This window comes from Balaenoptera acutorostrata, chromosome 3 (assembly GCF_949987535.1).
Source record: "Balaenoptera acutorostrata chromosome 3, mBalAcu1.1, whole genome shotgun sequence".
In the NCBI taxonomy this organism is placed as follows: Eukaryota; Metazoa; Chordata; class Mammalia; order Artiodactyla; family Balaenopteridae; genus Balaenoptera; species Balaenoptera acutorostrata.
The window spans coordinates 16,888,068-16,908,787 of NC_080066.1; the positions used below are offsets into that span (position 1 = coordinate 16,888,068).

Here is a 20,720-nt window from a genome sequence, read left to right on the forward strand (position 1 = left end):
ACTTTAAGACAAAGGCTGTAATAAGCGACAAAGAAGGATGTTACATAATGATCAAAGGATCAATCCAAGAAAAAGATGTAACAATTGAAAATATATATGCACTCGACATAGGAGCTCCTTAATAAATAAAGCAAATATTAACAGACATAAAGGGAGAAACAGACAGTTACACAATAATAGTAAGGGACTTTAAAAGCCCACTCAAGTCAACAGACAGATCATCCAAAAAGAAAATCCATAAGGAGACACTGGCCTTAAATGACACATTAGACCATATGGACTTAATAGATAGGTATATAACATTACATCCAACAGCAGCAGAACACACATTCAAGTCCACATGGAACATTCTCTAGGAATGTTAGGCCACAAAACAAGCCTTGGTAAATTTAAGAAAACTGAAATCATATCAAGTATCTTTTCCCACCACAACACTATGAGACTAGAAATCAACTAAAAGAAAATACTGCAACAATCACAAACACACAGAAGCTAAGCAACATGCTACTAAACAACCAATGGATCATGAAGAAATCAAAGAGGAAATCAAAAAATACCTAGAGACAGGTGAACAGAAAATGATCCAAAAATCTATGAGATGCAGCAAAAGCAGTTCTAAAATAAAAAATTATACTGATACAAACAAACCTCAGGAAACATGAAAAATCTCAAATGAACAACTTAACTTACACCTAAAGGAACTAGGAAAAAGATGAACAAACAAAACACAAAGTTAGCAGAAGGAAAGAAATCATAAAGACCAGAGAAGAAATAAATGAAACAGTGACTTAAAAATGGAAAATATCAATGAAACTATAACCTGTTTCTTTGAAAAGATAAACAAAATTGACAGACCTTTAGCCAGATTCATCAAGAGTAAGATGCAGGGCCCAAATCAATAAAATCAGAAATGAAAAAGAGGTTACAACCAACACCACAGAAGTGCAACTGATCATGAGACATTACTCGGAAAAACCGTATGACAATAAAACAGACAACCTAAAAGAAATGTACAATCTCCCAAGACTGAACCAGGAATAAAAAGAAAATATGAACAGACCAATTATCAGTAATGAAATTGAACCAGTAATAAAAAAAAATAACCAAAAAACATAAGTCCAAGAACAAGTGGCTTCATAGGGGAATTCTACCAAACATTTAAAGAAGAATTAATACCTATACTTCTCAAAGTATTGCACAAAGTTGCAGAGAAAGGAATGTTTCCAAAGTCATTCTATAAGGCCAGCATCACGTGATACCAAAATGAGACAGAGATATCACAGAACAGAAAATTACATGGGTGAAAGTAGATGCAGAAACCCTTAACAAAATATTAGCAAACTGACTCCAACAATACATTTAAATGATCATACACCATGATTAAGTGGGATTTATCCCAGGGATACAGGATGTTTCAGTGTTTGCAAATCAATCAGTGTGATACATCACATTAACAAATTAAAGAATAAAAACTATATGATTATCTCAATAGATACAGAAAAAGATTTTCACAAAATTCAACATCCATTTATGATAAAAACTCTCCAGAAAGTGGGTATACAAGGAACATGCCTCAACATAATAAAAGCCATATATGGTAATCCCATAGCTAACATTATACTCAACAGTGAAAAGATGAAAGCATTTCCTCTAAGATATGAAACAAGGATGCCCACTATTGCCACTTTTATTCAACATATTATTAGAAGTCTTAGCCACCACAGTCAAACAAGGAAAAGGAATAAAAGGAATCCAAATTAAAAAGGGAAAGTAAAATTGTCACTTTGTAGACAACAGGATACTAAACAAAGAGAATCCTAAAAACAGCTACCAAAAAAATACTAGAGCTCAAGGATAAATTCAGTAATTTTCAGGTACAAAATTAATATAGAGAAATATGTTGCAATTCTATACACTAACAACAAACTATCAGAAAGAAATTAAGGAAACAATCTCATTTACAGTTGCATCAAAAAGAATAAAATACTTAGGAATAAACTTACGTAAGGAGGTAAAAGACTTGAAATCAGAAAATTATAAGACACTGATGAAAGAAATTGAAGATGACACAAACAGATGGAAAGATATACCATGTTCATGGATTGGAAGAATTAATATTTGTTAAAATGACTGTATTACCCAAGGCAGTCTACAGATTCAGTGCAATCCCTATCAAAGTACCAAAGGCATTCTTAGAATTAGGAGAAATAATTTCAAAATAGTATAGAAACAAAATAGACCCTGAATAGACAAACAATCTTGAGAAAGAAGAACAGAGATGGTGGTAACATGCTCCCTAACTTCAGACTATACTACAAGGCTACAATAATCAAAACTGTATGATACTGGTACAAAATCAGACACATAGATCAAAGGAACAGAATAGAGAGCCCAGAAATAACCCCACACACTTATGGCCAATTAATCTATGACAAAGGAGACAAGAATATACAATACAATGGAGAAAAGAGAAGTCTATTCAATAAGTGGTGCTGGGAAAACCGGACAGCTACATGTAAAAGAATGAAATTAGAATATTCTCTAACACCGTGTACAAAACTAAATGCAAAGTGGATTAAAGATCTAAATGTAAGACTGGAAACCATAAAACTTTGGAAGAAAACTTAGGCAGAACACACTTTGACATAAATGGTGGCAATATTCTTTTGGATATGTCTCTTAAAACAAAGAAAACAAAAGCAAAAATAAACAAATGAGAACTAATTGAACTTAAAAGCTTTTCCACAACAAAGGAAACCAGAGACAAAATGAAAAGACATCTTACTGATGGGAGAAAATATTTGCAAATGATATAACTGTTAAGGGGTTAATATCCAAAATATATATATAGCTCATACAACTCAATATCAAAAACATGAACACCCAATTAAAAAGTGGGCAGAAGACCTGAATAGACATTTTTCCAAAGAAGACATACAGTTGACCAACAGATGTATGAAAAGATGCTCAACATCACTACTTAATATACTGATATGCCAATCAAATCACAATATCACCTCACACCTGTCAGAATGGTTATCATCAAAAAGATCACAAATAACAAATGTTGGCAAGAGTGTGGAGAAAAGGGAACCCTTCTACACTGTTGGTCAGAAAGTAAATTGGTGTGGCCACTGTGGAAAACAGTATGGAGGTTTCTCAAAAAACTAAAAATAGAGCTACCGTATGACCCAGCAGTTCCACTTTGGGGTATATGTCCAAAACAAACAAACACAGTAATTCAAAAAGATACATGCACCCGAATGTTCATAGCAGCATTATTTACAATTGCCAACATATAGAAACACCCTAAGCATCCATTAACAGATGAATGGATAAAGAAGATGTACATATGCACACACACAATGGAATACTACTGACCATAAAAAAGAACAAAACTTTGCCTTTTGCAGCAACATAGATAGACTTAGAGGGCATTATGCTAAGTGAAGTAAGTCAGACAAAGACAAATACTGTATGATATCACTTATATATGGAATCTAAAAAATACAACAAACTAGTGAATATAACAGAAAAGCAGATTCACAGATATAGAGAACAAACTAGTGGTTACCAGTGGAGAGAAAATGGTGGAGGAGCAAGATAAGGGTAGGGGATTAAGAAGTACAATCTACTATATTTAAAATAAATAAGCTATAAGGATGTATTGTAGTGCACAGGGAATATAGCCAATATTGTATAATAACTATAAATGGAGTTAACTTTTAAAAAATGTGAATCACTATGTTGTACACCTGAAACTTGTATAATATTGTAAATCAAATATGCCTCAATAAAAAATTTTTAAAAAACTGTCATCCGAAGGTGATTGCATGCATGCCCAAGGCTGTGCCCACAGAGGAGCAACATTAGAAGCTGCACACTGCAGGGAAGGAGACTTCAGTAGGACAGAAGATAGTGTAGCCCAGTCACTAAATAATTAATCAGGCAAACAACAACAAGCCTTCAAAGGGGATGGGAGCTCAGTATCCAGATTTCCTACAGTATATTAGATACACTGCCCCCCCCTCAAAATATGAGACATGCAAAAAAACAGTAAAGTATGAACTAAGGAAAAAAAGCAGACCACAGTGTGGTTCCAGATGTAAGATACTATAAAACAGTTATAAATATTTTTGAAGAATTAAAGAAACCCATGCTTAAAACAGAAAGGAATATTGATGACAATGTCTAATCAAATAGAGAATATTAACAAAGAGATAGAAATTATTTTTGTTAAAAAAACACAGTGATAACTGTGGAGTTGAGAGTACAATAACTATAAGGAAAAATTCACTAGAGGGGTCCAGGAGTAGATTTGATTGTCAAAAGAAAGAATCTCCACACTTAATGACTACAGAAGAAGTAGAGCTGAGAGAAAAAGGGGCAGAAAAAATATTTGAAGTAATTATGGCTGACAGTTTGGAAGCACACTTGATGATGAATATGAATCTGGATATCCAAGCCAAATGAAGTCTAAGAATAAGCACAAAGAAATCTACAACCAGATACATCAAGTAAAAGTAATGGAAGACAAAGACAGAAACTCTCGAATGTCACAAAGGGAAAGCAACACATCATAAAAAAAGAAAACCCTGGTAAGATTAACAGCTTACTTAGCATCAGAAACTATGGAGCCCAGGGGCTTCCCTGGTGGTTCAGTGGTTAAGACTCTGCACTTCCATGCTTCCACTGCAGGGGGGCACGGGTCCAATCTCTGGTCAGGGAAGTTCTGCATGCTGTGAGGTGTGGCCAAAAAAAGAAAGAAACTATGTAGCCCAGAAGGCAGTGGGATGCCATATTAAAATGCTGAAGGAAGAAATTGTCACCATGAACTTTTTCTTTCAAAAGTGAAGGTGAGATAAACAGATTCCCAAATAAATAAACACTGAGAAACTGTTTGTTAGCAGACCTGCCTTATGAGAAATAATAATGAGAGTTCTTCAGGCTGAAAGCAGTGGACCTTAGGCAGTGATTTTAATCCATTCCAAAAAAGAGCATGCGTTAAAAGAATTCTGTAATTCCAAAATCTGAATATACCAGTCACTAGTACAGAGATTGAAACAGTAATTAAAAACCTCCCAAAAAACAAAAGTCCAGGAACAGACTGCTTCACAAGTGAATTCTACCAAACATTCAAAGATTTAATACCCAATCCTTCTAAAACTGTTTGAAAAAATTGAAGAGGAGGTAACACTTCCAAACTCATTTTATGAGGTCAGCATCACCTTGATACCAAAACCAGAAAAATACAACACACACACACAGACACACACACAAAGAACATTATAGGTCAATATCTCTGATGAAGATGGATGCAAAAATCCTCAACAAAATATTGGCAAGCCAAATTCAACAATACATCAAAGGGTCATACAAGTGTGATTTATTCCAGGGATGCAAGGATGGTTCAACACCCACAAATGAATCAGTGTGATACACCACATTAACAAAATAAAGAATAAAAACCACATGATCATCTCAATAGATGCAGAAAGAACATTTGACAAGATTCAACATCCGTTTATTATAAAACTTCTCAATTAAGTGAGTATAGAATGGCCATACCTCAACATAATATATGATAAACCCACAGCTAATGTCATACTCAGTGGTGAAAAATTGAGAGCTATGCCACTAAGGTCAGGAACAATTCAAAGATGCCCACTCTCACCTCTCTTATTCAACATAGTGTTGGAAGTGCTGGCCAGAGCAGTTAGGCAAGAAAAAGAAATAAAAGTCATCCAGATTAGAAAGGAAGAAGTAGAACTGTCTCTATTTGCAGATGACATGGTTTTGTATGTACAAAGCCCTAAAGGCTCCACCAAAAAACTATTAGAAATAATAAACAAATACAGTAAAGGATACAAAATCAGTATACAAAAATCTGTTCCATTTCTATATGCTAACAGTGGACTAGCAGAAAGAGATATTAACAAAAACAATCCCATTTACAGTCTCAACAAAAGGCAGAAAAAGCCTAGGAATCAATTTAACCAAGAAGGTGAAAAGACTTATACTGAAAACTATAAGACACTGTTAAAATAAATTGAAGAAGACACCAACAATGGAAAGATATTCCATCCTCATGAATTAGAAGAATTAACATTGTAAAAACTGTCCATATTACTTAAAGCAATCCACAGATTCAGTGTAATCCCTATCAAAATGCCAAGGACATTTTTCACAGACACAGAGCAAAAAATTCTAAAATTTCTATGGAACCGCAAAAGACTCCTCCAAAATAGCCAAAGCAATCCTGAGAAAAAATAACAAAGCTGGAAGTATCACACTCCCTGGTTTCAAACTATATTAGAAAGCCAGGGCTTCCCTGGTGGCGCAGTGGTTGAGAATCTGCCTGCTAATGCAGGGGACACGGGTTCGAGCCCTGGTCTGGGAAGATCCCACATGCTGCGGAGCAGCTGGGCCCGTGAGCCACAATTGCTGAGCCTGCGCGTCTGGAGCCTGTGCCCCGCGACGGGAGGGGCCGCGATAGAGAAAGGCCCGCGCACCGCGATGAAGAGCGGTCCCCGCACCGCGATGAAGAGTGGCCCCCGCTTGCCGCAACTGGAGAAAGCCCTCGCACGAACCGAAGACCCAACACAGCCAAAAATAAATAAATAAATAAATAAATAAGAAAATCCTTTTAAAAAAAAAAAAAAGAAAGCCATAGTAATATAAAACAGCCTGGTGTTGGCAGAAAAATAGATATAAAGATCAGTGAAGCAGAACTGAGAGCCCAGAAATAAACCTATGCATATATAGACAATTAATTTAGGACAAAGGAATAAAGAACATACAATGGAGGAATGATAGTCTCTTCAATAAATGATATTGTGAATACTGGACAGCCACATGGCAAGAAAAGTGAAACTAGACTACTATCTCACACCATACAGAAAAATTAACTCAAGATGAATTAAAGACTTGAATGTAAGACCTGAAACCATAATCTCTAGAAGAAAACATAGGCAGTATGCTCTTTGACATCAGTCTTAGCAATATCTATTTGTGTCTCCTCAAGCAAGGGAAACAAAAGCAAAAATGAAAAAATGAGGTTGCATCAAACTGAAAAGCTTCTGCACAGCAAGGAAACTATCAATAAAATGAAAAGACAACCTAATGGGAGATATATGGGAGATATATTTGCAAATGATATATCTGACAAGGGATAAATATCCAAAATACATAAAGAACTCATACAATTCAAAAACAAAAAAGCTAACAACGCCATTAAAAAAATGAGCTGAACAGAAGGAGCTGAACAGAAATTTTTCCAAGAAGACATGCAGATGGCCAACAGGCACAAGAAAAGATGTTCACTATTACTATTAAGGAAACGCAAATCAAAACTACGAAGAGATGCTACCTAACACTTGTCAGAATAGCCATTATCAAAAAGACAAAAAGTGTTGGAGAGGATGTGGAGAAAAGGGAACCTTAATACACTGTTGGTGAGAATGTAAAAAAGATGTGGTATGTGTATATACAATGGAATACTACTCATCCGTAAAAGATGAAATCTTGCATATGCAACAACATGGAGGAACCCATAATACCCTTGATGGTGTTATGCTAAGTGAAATAAGTCAGACAGAGAAAGACAAATACGTACCACATTATTTCACTCATATGTGGAATTTTAAAAGTTAACCATGTATTACTTTAATAATCATAAGAAACAATAAGGTGTTTCACTTGGGAAACAGAAAACAAACCTGAAACAAAAATAGTGCTCTGACGTTCTAGACCCGCAAGTAATTAGAGCAGCCCTGATGGCCAAGGTATAAACTGTTTTTACACAGTAACCTAAACTATAGTCTGAAGAACAAGACTCTTGGGTTGTATTCTCTTTTGTTCCATCCTGCTTTCTCCTTCCCTTTTGCAGCTTTCCATAAGCAGCCATATTTTTTCAGTTTTTTCTCCTTCTTTGTGAAACAAAATATATGTTCCCAATGTACTTTATGGCTACTGCATGAACAAGTTCATGTAAAAAATAGAACTAAATGGATTAAAGTTTAAAAAAGGAATTCTGTACTTCAAAAGACAAGATGAATGCATATTTTGTGTCCTTTCTTCTCTTAATTGATTTTAAAGGCAATTGTATAGAACAATATGTATATCATTGTATTGTCGGGCCTGTAAAAATATGGAAAAGTGATATATTCTGTAGTAGCTGTGCAAAGGAGATGTATGAGGATGGTGATGTATTTGAGTAAAAAATGATAGCAGATGTTAACTCGAATCCGCAGGAACAAATGAAGAGAACCAGAAATTGTAAACAAGAAGGTTAATATAACAAACACTGTAAATATATACTTGCTCTTCTTTCTTCTGTCAGCTTCTTTCAAGGGCATAGAGTTATATAAAGAAATAATTATTACAAACTGTTTTATATTTAAAGGTATAATATGTATAACAATAGCACAAAAATGGGGAAGAGATAACAGAGCTATATAGGAGTAATATTTCTATATGTAATTGGAATTTAATAATATAAATCTGAAGTAGACTCAAATTGACTGTGGTTATGGTTACACAACTCTGAATATAATTTTTAATGAAACCATTGATTTAGACACACTTTAAGTGGACGAATATTATGGTATGTTATATATTTTAAAAATAGCTTAGTGAACTACAAAAATTAAGAGATTTTTTAAAGATTTAAAGCAATGGGAGGATACCGTGAAGGAGAGAAATTGTGACTCTTATTCGATTAAAGATTTCTCTAGTGCATACCTTTAATTCCTAGTGCTTAACCCAATCTTCCCTCAAATGCTGTTCTGATTGTCTCCCTGCTTATCTGAGGATCCTCTGCTTTCTTGATTCAAATGACTCCATTCACCTTAGTTATATCTGTTGAAGAAAGACCAGAGTGGCTAAAATATATGTGCTAATATTCCCTAATTTTGTGTGGCTATAGATTTTATTACTTTCACAAAATGTTGTTATTTATTGAAAACTTGCCTGCCTAATCTGATGCATCTTTGTTTATTTTGTTAATGATGCCCCAGGTGGTATCCTCTCTGTGAAGAATGCAATATGGTACATTTGGGCTGCCAAAATCATAGTGTGACCTTTTACATTTATTCATGGGCTCAGACCTTTTTTCAAAGCAGTCTTCTACTAGACAATGTCAGGATCATGACAGGTTTCCAACTCCATTTACATGCTCTACTAGAACCAACTTCATGCACTAAACTTTTAACCCAGGGAAACAGGCATTCAAACAGAGCCCTGTTAAAACCACTAACATCAAAAGGCAACTGTGTGCATGCCCAAGGATGTACCCTTTAGGTCCCCAGTCCTAGTTATCCCTTTCTCAGTGTAAATACCTTTATAATAACTTTCATGTATTTTCCGTGTCATCGAACATAGTTAATCATTGTTAATTATAGCAAAAATTTAGATCACATAAAAGCTCAAATGGAAATGGATCCCATCAGAGTCCTGGTTGTGGTACAAATTTCACCACTTCCTCCTTGCAAGACATAAAGTGTACATGCTCAAGGAATCTCAGAGACACTTTTTCTCAATTCAGTGAATATCACGTTACTCTTTAAATCAGTGATACATACATGATTTACAGTTACGTAGCCTAAAAGGGAACTAAAATTTTCCTGGGTAAGTCAGAGAATTTCTGGCTCATGGTAAGTTACTATGACCAAGAAGACTATGGTTTACATCTTGTCAGGAAAAAAAAATGTTCTGCCTCATCGGGTACATCCTTGCAGAATAAGTGTTCTTTTAATATAAATCTGGAAATTATATTGCCATCATAAATTCTCTGGGATGATTTCCACTTATGTAAGAGATAGCATTATATTGAAAAGCACTGGTTAAGGAATTAAGCACTGGTTAAGGAAAAAGTACTGGTTAAGGAATTATAGAAAAGTACTGGTTAAGGAACCTCTAAACTTCAATATAATGTGACTTATATAATTGCTTTATCTGTTCTAATTTAAGGCTTTGTGATTCTCCAAACCAGACATTTCAATAAAACTCATCTTCCATAATAACAAATGCTAATTAAGTTAGTGCTACACACACACAGACACACACACGTGCAAACACACACTTTTGTATGTGAATGGTTACCATGCAAAGTGTTTTGAAATTTGTTCTTTCTACAGGGACTAATGTAGAAGGCTTGACAGATAAAACGAGAAGAGGTGTAATAAAGGGACAATTCAAGATACAATCAATGAATCTCCCTGGTAAGGACAAGAATTTTACGAATCTAAGATTTCAGGTTTCCTTATCTTCTCTGGAGTTTAATTAATTAAGAATCATGAATAACATCAGTATCTATGGTTTATTATTACACGGGCAAAAGTTTTCAAGAACTCCTTCCTTTAATTAGTTGAATTTTTGTATTGAATATCAATGTAAAACTAGCTACATAGTGTTAGTTTTAGAGCTCATTTGTTTAGGAGCTAATCCATAAAAACCAGTCCTTTAATAAACTTAGAATATGCTTGGTACAAATAAATATGCCCAATTACATTCTATTCACTTTCTATTTTCAGCTTAGACAGTTCTCCTGAATTTGCAAATGTAGAAAGGTTAGCTAAGGAATGTGATAAGATGAATATAACAGATGGTTATCAATTCCCTCTTTATTAGACCTGAAGTAACAGTGTTAGACACATTTCTCTATGGTGCTTTCTGTGATGTTGAAAGAAGACACCTAAATAGAGAAAAAAGGGAAATAGACATTCAAACAGAGCCCTGTTAAAACCACAAACATCAAGAGGCAGCTGTGTGCATGCCCAAGGATGTGCCCTCTGGGAGCAATGTGCAAGACTTCACACCTCAGGGGAAAGATATGTTAGTAAGATACCTCTGAGAAATCACTGTACACAAACAAGCAAGCAAGCACACTAAACAGCAAGCCTCAGAAAGGGAAACAGAAATCAGAGTCCAAAGATGCTATGATATATTATCTTAAATGTCCAGTTATTAGTAAAAAAAAAAATTAAGACATGTAAGGAAATAGTAAATTGTGACCCAAGCGCAGGAAAAAGCAGGAAACAAAATGTGCTTGCGAGAATCCTAGATGTTGGACTTAGCAGACAATGACTACCTAGTAGTTATTATAAATGTGCTCAAAGAATTAAAGGAAACCTTGCTTTAAGAAGAAAACAAAGATACAATGAGGGTCTTCACTGGTGGTCCAGTGGTTAAGACTTCGCCTTCCAGTGCTGGGGGTGCGGGTTCGATCCCTGGTCGGGGAGCTAAGATCCCACGTGCCTTGCAGCCAAAAAACCAAAACATAAAACAGAAGCCATATTGTAACAAATTCAGTAAAGACTTTAAAAATGGTCCACGTCAAAAAAAAAACTTTTAAAAAAAGAAGATACCATGAAAATATTTTGTCAAATAGACATTATCAACTAAAAATAAAAATTAATGTAAAAGAACCCAAAGCAAATTCTGCGGTTGAAATGTACAGTAATGAAATGAAAATATTGCCTAAGGGGTTCAAGAGATTGGATTAGTCTGAAGAAAGAAACAGCAAACTAAAGGTATGGGAATACTAGGAGAACAGAGAGAGAAAGGAGCAGTAAAAATATTTGAAAAGATGGCTGAAAATTGTGAAAACTATTCAATGAAAATTATGAATCTACACATTCAACCTCAGTGAAGTTTAAATAGAATAAGCACAAAAGAATCTACAACCAGACCCATCATAGTAAAAATGTTGAGAGACAAGGACAAAGATAAAATCTTGAAAGCAACAAGAGAAAACCAACTGATGGTGTAAAACAGAATCCCAGTAACCTTCATTTAGCAACAGAAGCTATGGAGGCCAGAGGCAGTGGAATGGAATATTGAAATGATGAAAGAAGAATCTGTCAACCAAGAAACTTATATCAGGCAAACTATCTTTCAAAAATGGTGAAATTTCCAAGTAAAAAATTCCAGAGAATCTATTGCTAGTAGACCCACTTTACAAGAAATGCTAAAGGAAGTTTTTCCCACTGAAAGTGAATGATCTCACACAGTAATTTGAATACACAAAAAAGAAATAAAAAATAAACAAAACAAACAAAAAAACATGGCTTAGAATAATTCTAGTATTGCAAAAGACCATATAAATGCATATTTGTCTCTTAACTGATTTAAAAGGCAATTGTATAACACAATAGCTATAAAATGTATTGTTGGGCCTCTAACATATAGACATATATTTCACAAGAGCTGTGCAAAGAAGATGGTGTGAACAAGGATGAATTTAAGTAAGAAAATTACACTAGATGGTAACTTGAGTCCATAGGAACCAATGAAAAGAACCAAAGATTGTAAATAAGAATGCTAATATAACAAACAGTGTAAATATATACCAAACTTGCTCTAATTTTTTGTCTCTCATCTTCTTTAAAAGTTATAAAGGTTCATAAAGAAATAATTATAAGAACAATTTTAACAATGTCTTTAATTTTATACGTGTAACATGTAATTCAGTAGCACAAAAATGGAGATAAGAGAATAAAACTACGTGTCAGTCATGTTTCTACATTTACCTGGAATTTAATTAGTATGAATCTGAAGTTGATTCTAAAATTGACTATGGTGATTGTTACACATTCTATGAATATATTAATAACCATTGATTACACATTTTAAATGGGCATATTGTATAGTATGTTAAATGTTTTTTTAAAAAATAGTGAACTCCAAGCAGGATAGGATTTTTTTTTAATACTTAAAAGCAGTGGGAGGATGTTGTGAAGGAGCAAAATTGTGGCTCTTAGTAGATTAGGTTTCTCCACCCCATATCATTTATTATGCTCCCAGTTTTTAATTCAGTCTGCCCTCAAGGACTGTTCTCACTGCCTCACTGCTCACCTAAGGATCCTTTGCTTTCTCAGATCAAATGAATCAGTTCTTCTAATTATATCTGTTGGAGAACGACCAGAGGGCTAAAGTTTGTCTGCTGATGTTCTCCGGTTATGTGTTGCTATAGCAGACATTACTTTCACAAATGCTGTAACTTAATTACTAAAAACTTGTTCTGCCCAATCCAATGTGTCTTTGATTTTAGTAGTGATGCCCCATGTGGTCTTCACCTTTGTTTAGATTGCAGTGGTGATAAGTTTGTGCTGCCTCAGTGATAGAGAGTATTTGAAATATTCATGGGCTCAGCGATTTCTCCGAAGCAAGACTTCCAGTCTATAAATTCTGGATATGACAGGTTCCAACTTCACTTACATGCTGTGTTAGAACCCATTTTTGCCCACACAAAACTTTACCCAACAGGTGACCCAGAGTCACCAATTCTAATTATTCCTTTTGCAAAATAAAATCTTCTAAATAAATTTCAATTTTTTTCTATCATTGGACCTATATCATCATTTCTGAATCCAGCAAAAAAGTGAAAATCATATAAAGACTCAAATGGAAGGAGTGCAATACCAATGCTCACATTCCTGCAAATTACCCATTTCTTCCTCCCCACGTAGAAGGTCTACAGGCTAAGAGAACCTGAGAGTGTACTTTATCCCAGTCTACAAATTACTTGTTGTTTTTCTCCATCACTGATGTCTACTGACATATAGTTACATGGCCTTTAAAAAAGGAATTAAAATATTCCTGGACAAGTCAAACAATTTCTGCCTCACAGTAACATTCTGTGACTATGATGCCCATTGTTTGCAATTTGGTCTGGGAAAAAAAATGTCATGTCCGGCCTCACCAGATACATCCTTATGATATGAATGTGCTTTTAATGTACACAAGACAGTTATATTTATTAAGATAAACTCTATAGGATGACTTAATTTGCAAGAGACTTTGTATTTTATGGAAAAAGCTCTAGTTAAGGAATTAATGAGGCATCAGTTTATGGATCAGTTTTATTGCTACCTGACTATGTGGTCTTGGTCAAATCACTAACCATTTCTAAGCTACAATATAATGAGGCTTATATGGTTGCCAATGGCTCTTCCAATTCTAATGTGTACTGATTCTGAAAGTAAGACATTTCATTATAATTCTTCTTCTGTAATAAAATAATGCTAATTAAAGGAGTATTACAAACAAACTAACACAACTACATGTTAATATTTACCTTACAAAAGTGTTTTGAAACTGTTTATTTCTATAGACACTGATACAGAGCGCTTCCCAGATGCTGCTGGAAAAGGTATAATAAAAGGTGAAATCAAGACACAATCCAAGAGTTATCCTGGTAAGAACAATATTGCAAGTCTGTTCTGGCTTATTTATCTTATCTAGAGTTTATATAAGTTTATTTAAGTTTGAATCTGATTACAGTACCTATAAGCTGTTATTACATTATGCAATGTCTTCATAAATTCCCTCCTATAATTACTGGAACTCCAACAGTTATTATCAATGGATTTACATATTGTGAATTTTAGAACTCATTCATTTAAAAAGTGATCCTCAAAATTTCAGGGGTATAGTGAGCTTGGAATATGCTTGATGAAAGCATTTTAAGTGCTACTCACTTTCTTTTTCAGGCTAGTTGCAAAAGCAGAAAGTCTAGCTTATGAATGGGATTAAAAGAGAGATTTCATTGCTTACTAATTCCCTCTATATAATTAAAATACCCGGCACATTTTCAGTATCTCAGGTGAAGTAGAGGTGTTTAGTTTTGTTATATAGTCCGTAGTTTACACTACTGCCCCTTGTCTTGGTGTTACAGTGTTTGACACACTGCTTCTTGATATTTGGGGTGATATTAAAGGAGGCAGAGAGCTTAACAGAAAAGGGAAAGAGACAGTCAACAGGAAAAACAAGTGTCATCCAAAGGTGTCTGTTTGCATGCCCAAGTCTGTGCCCCCAGAGGAGCAACATTAGAAGATTCACACTGCAGAGGAGACTTCTCTACAGTAGAATATATTCCAGCCAAGTCACTAAATAAATAATCAGGCAAACAGCAACAACAAGCCTCCAAACGGGAGGGGAACTCAGTATCCAGATTTCCTACAAGATATTGTCTAGAATGCCCAGTATAGACCCCCCAAAAATATGACACATGCAAAGAAACAGTAAAGTGTGAATCATATACTAGGAACTTCAGGAAGGGTAGGCCTAAAAAATAATTTAAGCAGTGGGAGGGTATTGTGAGAAGGGAAATTGTGATTCTTACTAGATTGCAGATTTCTCTAGCACATACTCCCTTTTCCCTCATCCTTAATTCTATCTGCTATCAAATGCTCTTCTTAATGCTTCCTTGCTTATATAAGCATCTTTACATGCTTCTTTCAACTGGGCCTGTCATTCTTAACCTATACCCGTTGGAGAAAAACCAGAGAGCCTCAATTATATTGACTTAGTTGGATCTTTAACACTTACTTCTGGTCTCAGCCATTACAACAAAGTAAGATCCACCTTATGGTATCAGGTTCAGGATAGGTTTCCAACCTCTGGTACATGCTCTTCTGTAACTAGCTTTCATTCACAAAACACTGGGCACATAATTTGACCCAAGTCAGCAATCCTCCTTAACCCCTTTTTCAATATGAATTTTTCTTTAATAACTTTCATATATTAAAACAAAATAGATGAATGTTATTCCTCTCCTTTGACCTAGTTAGTATTTTCTAAATCCCGCCAAATGTCCAAATCACATAAAAACTCAAATGGAATGGGATGCAGTCCCAGTGCTGGTACTGCTGCAGATTTACCCATTTCCCCCTCCCCAGCTACAAGGTGTACATAGTAAGAGGACCTGATAGGCAGGTTTTCTTAGACCACAGAATATCTTGTTACTCTTCTACATCTTTGATGTCTACTTGATTTACATAGCCTTAAAAATGGCATTAAACATTCTTGAGAGAGTCAAAGAATTTCTGCCTTGTAGTAACTTTCCGTGATGCGGGACCATGGTTTGTCTCTTGACCAGTGGGGAAAAAATGCCACGTTCCACTCATAGGTATATCCTTACAGTATGAGTGTCCTCTTAGTGTAATCTTGGCAGTTATATCATTTACTTGAATTCCCCAAGATGATTAAAGTTTGTATGGGACAGTGCATTGTGTATGAAAAGCACTGGTTAAGGAATTATGGGGCATCAGCTTGTACTCAGTTTTGCATTATCTTGGTGTGTGTTCTCAATCAAATCACAAAACATCTCTAAGCTTCAATATCATGAGGCTTATATGATTGCTAAGAGCCCTTCAAATTCTAATGTTTTATGATTGTGCAATGCAGACATTATATTATTTCTCTTCGATAATACAAGTACTAATTAAGTTAGTACTACACACAGACACAAAGACACACATACATGTATGTTAATGGTTACCTTAGAATGTGTTTTGAAATTTGTTTTATATCCATAGAGACTGATACAGAACGCATGACAGATACTGTTGGAAGAGAAAAAACAATTGATGAACTCAAGAAACATCATCAGAGTCACCCTGGTAAGAAAAAGAATTTTCCAAGTCTAATATTTATGGTTTATGTCTTCTCTGGGATTTAATTAACACTGAATCAGTAATGATAACAGTAACTGTATGTTAGTATTAATGGGCAGTAATCTTCATGAATTTCCTCTTATAAATTAGTTAAACTCTAGTATTTACTATCAATGGAAATTTAACTGGATATTTTTTAGTTGTAATCCCATCCATTTGGAAAGTAATCCATATAATCCAATGCTCTAATGACCTTAGAATATGCTTGGTTTAAGTATTTATAGCTGCGATTCTACTCACTTTCTTGCTGGCTTAGAAAGGAATATTGCTTTGATATTGAAAAAGCAAAAAAGCTAGTTGATGAGTGGTATAAGAAGAGGAATATAACAGTTTTTTCATTGATTACCAATTTTCTCTACATAATTAAGTTGGCATGTAAATTTATATCTCTACTATAGTGGAGTTCTCTAGCTGAGTTTTATTATTCACAGATTACTGCTTTAGTCCTGGAGTAATAGGGTTCGATACATTTCTCTTTGTTGCAAGAAATACTGTCGTTATGAACTTTTTACAGAATTGATGCTGAAAGCTAGCATTGGAAAGTAACTGAATCCTCAGATATAAGCACCAAAATATGTGTTTTCACTGAAATTTAAGGCAAGATTTCTGAAACTTTGCTTTTGAATGCTTTTTTTAATTATATTCTCGCTTTTATTCCTGTAAAAAAGTAGTGTTATAAATGAATCAAATAAATATTACTTGCTCCAACAGCTTTTAACTGGGGAAAAGTTGGTGGTGTAAAAATGAAATTGTTGGAACCAAGCAGTTAAATTTGGTGTATTACGATAAGCCATTTTTCCATGTCTTTAATTTTCAGAGTATTTTTGGTTAGGTTCTTTCAATTAATTTTTGCTTCAGTGTTGCTTATTAATAGGAGTCCTTGTCAGTTTTGAATAACAGCCTTAGACACAGCAATAAAGTGCTTTCACTTACATCCATTCAATTTAAAATGTCATGCCTTTTAGCAACAAAATTAAGTTAATTATTTTATACTTACACAGAACAAAATTAAGTTAATTAAATTAATTATTTATACTTGTTAATGGTGAGTTTATAATTAAATGCTCTAAAGAAAATTTTATATTAGCAATATAAATTGCTAAGAGAAAAGGTATTGAAAGGAGAGTACAGATCAAATATAGAAATAAATATACTTGTTTAAGATAAAATGTGGTTAGATTAAAGGTCAAAACTAAGTAAGATGCTACCTAAGAACACAGAACAAAGAAAAGGAAGAGAAAATGAAGAATTAGTTTATAGAAATTGGAGTGATAGAAAAGTAAACACTCAAATGTGGGAAGAAAAACTGCAGAAACAAAGATTAATACATGGAGTTTGGGAAGTAGTGTGCAAATAGTAATGGTGTCTATGTGAATTTTTTTTTTTTTTTTTTTTACTTTAGGTGAGAATTTATTTAAAAGCAAAGATATGTCCACACAACATCAAACAGAGTTTTTTACCGGCACATTGCACCAAGTAAATTCTCAACAAACGTGATCAATTTTTCACCCTTTGACAATCAAAATAAGAGATATAACAATATAAAATAAATATCTAACTACTTAGAATACTTTTTGTAGTATGCTTTTAAAATTTTACTCTTTATGAAATATTTTAAACACCCAGAAAATATGTAACACTAACATAAAATACACAACATTCTAATGGTTCCCTATCTATGATGTTACAATCCCAATCCCTCCCTTCTCAGCTTTTATCATATGCAGTCATAAAGAATATATAATGATGCTCTATACAAATATATTCCAAAATATTTTATTGTGCCCTCTTTATTTTTTATTATTCTTCATTATGGAATTTCCCACCCTGTCTTCCTCCCCACTACCCACATTACTGCAGGTCAGTCAAGTTTATTAAAAATGTGTGTGCACGCACACACACATACATACACACTCCTTTTTAGTAGAAATTCGGAAGTTAACTGCTTTTACTTCCTTTTTGGTCTCTATATTTTTATGCCATCTCAGCAATACTTTTTGAAGTACATTTTTTAATCTAGCATTTTAGTTCTTGGAATTAGAGAGGTCATTTGGGATAGCTAGTCTCCTATACTACTGCATTCAAAATTACATTTAAATTGGAATACCAAGCTGTACCAAAATATTTTCATACAAACAATCTAGGCTTGATGCTTTCATGAAAATAAAATCAAGAATAAACATAAATATGACAGTATGGCCCCATTACCCTAACATGCCTTAAGGCTTTTATTTTTAGTAATTTGAATATCCTTCCCAGAGTCTACTCTTATTTGACAAATATGAATGGCTAGCTTAGAGTCATGGCTTCTGGAGTAAATTGTGTCAACAATATTTTATTTTCTCTTTAGCGGCCTCTCAGGCTGTGGCATCAGTTTAATCTCTAGCCACTGATAAAATAAGATGAGGTTTATAATCTTTGTTTAAATGGGAGTGTTCTACAATAGCACATATTACTTTTATAATAAGTAGGATATATGAAAAATAAATCTTATGAACCTTGATTGAATGGGGTGAGGGGAAGCCAGTGTTTCATGCATAGAGCTCTGATCTCCAAAACTATTCTTATAAATGCATCCTTCTAAATATAGTGTACAGATCAAATAAAGAAGTGAATATTCTGCTTCAAAGTAAAACAGGGTTGGGATACAGGTCGAAATTAAGGAAGATGCTAAGAATGGAAACTGTCCATCAGAGAAAAGCCATGTGTGCCGCCCTCCATATCCGTTTAAAAAAAAAAAAAGAAAGTGAGGGCTTTGCTGCTAATTAATTTGCCCTCGAAGAGTAGGAAGAGCTCTTGTACATGTGCGTTTGCAAATACTAAAAATGTTACTCCATCAAAATGCTATAAAAGAAGAACCTTTCTTTACAAAAGAATCTTCTCAACCAGAAGGAAAAAAGCTTTCTAAATGACTTTGAAAGAATTGGACAAATCAGGGAACTAAGACAATGAGTGAAATTCCCTCTAGAATATTTGGCAAGAGAGAAGGAATTTTACAGTGGTGACATCAGCAAGGTAGAACAGGAGTTTTCTACCATCTTCCACCCAAAGAAAACCAACTTGACAATCCCCCACAGACAAGAGAGAGAGCCTTTGTGGAAGTCCAGGAGTTAAAGCAGAAAAGTTTCAGCACACTATTGGAATGAAAAAAAATCCAAGATTGGAGACATTGAAGAGGGTAAGAAGAACAGTTTACCTGCATCACTCCTCCCCCAGGACAGCAAACCTCGGTGCCAAAAGAGCCCTCTCCTCCCGTGATTTCTCCCATGGGGGAAAGTGAGAACATGAGTGACTGCTCAGCTTCTCTAGCTGTACAGGACACTGTCAAGAGACCCATTTCTCTCTTGTCCCATCCAGAGAACTGTGTCATGAGCTGCATGACTAGGAGTGGTGAGTGGCTGAGAGAGCAGCAGCCAGGGCTCAGAATAGAATATATGAAAGGGATGTGGATACTGCTAACCATGTCAAGGACTCCACTGGGAGTCCCACACATCAGCCACTGAGAACACCTCACCTGTGAACCCCCTAAAACCGGCGCATACACATTTCCAACATTCCATGCACCTCACCCACAAACCCTCACCCTGTGATTGGCTCCCTGTGTGTGTTCCGATGGCAGCAAAAATGAGCTTTTACAGACAGCTAGTGAGCACCCACAGAAAGCAGGCCCAAATCTGAAGGCCTTGGAGAAACCACAAAATGGAACATACAGCACTGCCAGAGGGAAGGCAAAATGGAAGCTGGCAGCAGCCAGTCTGGCATTACAGGATAGGAAGAAGGCATACAAGCTTACGAATTCTGCCACAAAAGATAGCAAGAAGTGTAGAGTAGATGTACTCATAGGAAAGGTCTAAGAAAGCCTCAGAATCCTCAGCAGGGCTGATAGAAAGGATTTATTTCTGAAAAGCCGTCAGTAAAGCAAGGAGGAGGTGACTGCTTCTTCAAATGCAACGACAGCAGTACAAACATCAAGGAACATGAAAAATCAAGGAAACATGATGATACCATGAATGAGATACAATAATTTTCCAATAACCCCAAAGAAAAGGAGGTTTGCAATTTAACTGGTAAAGAATTCAAAATAGCTGTTTTAAGGAAGCTTAGCGAGCTACAGGAAAACACAGAAAGAGAGGTCAACAAAAGCAGGAAAACAATGCACAAATAAAATGAGAAGTTTAGCAGAGAGTAGAAATCATTAAAATCGAATCAAATTCTGGGGCTGAAGAATACAGTGAATGAAATGAAAAATGCAGTAGAGAATAT

At 34.9% G+C, this 20,720-nt stretch overlaps 1 protein-coding gene across 1 annotated transcript in view; it reads left to right on the plus strand.

Annotated features, from left to right (window-relative positions):
* The window catches only part of CCDC7 (coiled-coil domain containing 7), a 327,643-nt gene that overhangs the window by 262,244 nt on the left and 44,679 nt on the right, over positions 1 to 20,720 (plus strand). Inside the window, exons 35-37 of the mRNA XM_057544500.1 lie at positions 10,137 to 10,220; positions 14,114 to 14,197; positions 16,320 to 16,403. Coding sequence (XP_057400483.1) covers positions 10,137 to 10,220; positions 14,114 to 14,197; positions 16,320 to 16,403 — 252 coding nt within the window. The remainder of the gene's footprint in view (positions 1 to 10,136; positions 10,221 to 14,113; positions 14,198 to 16,319; positions 16,404 to 20,720) is intronic.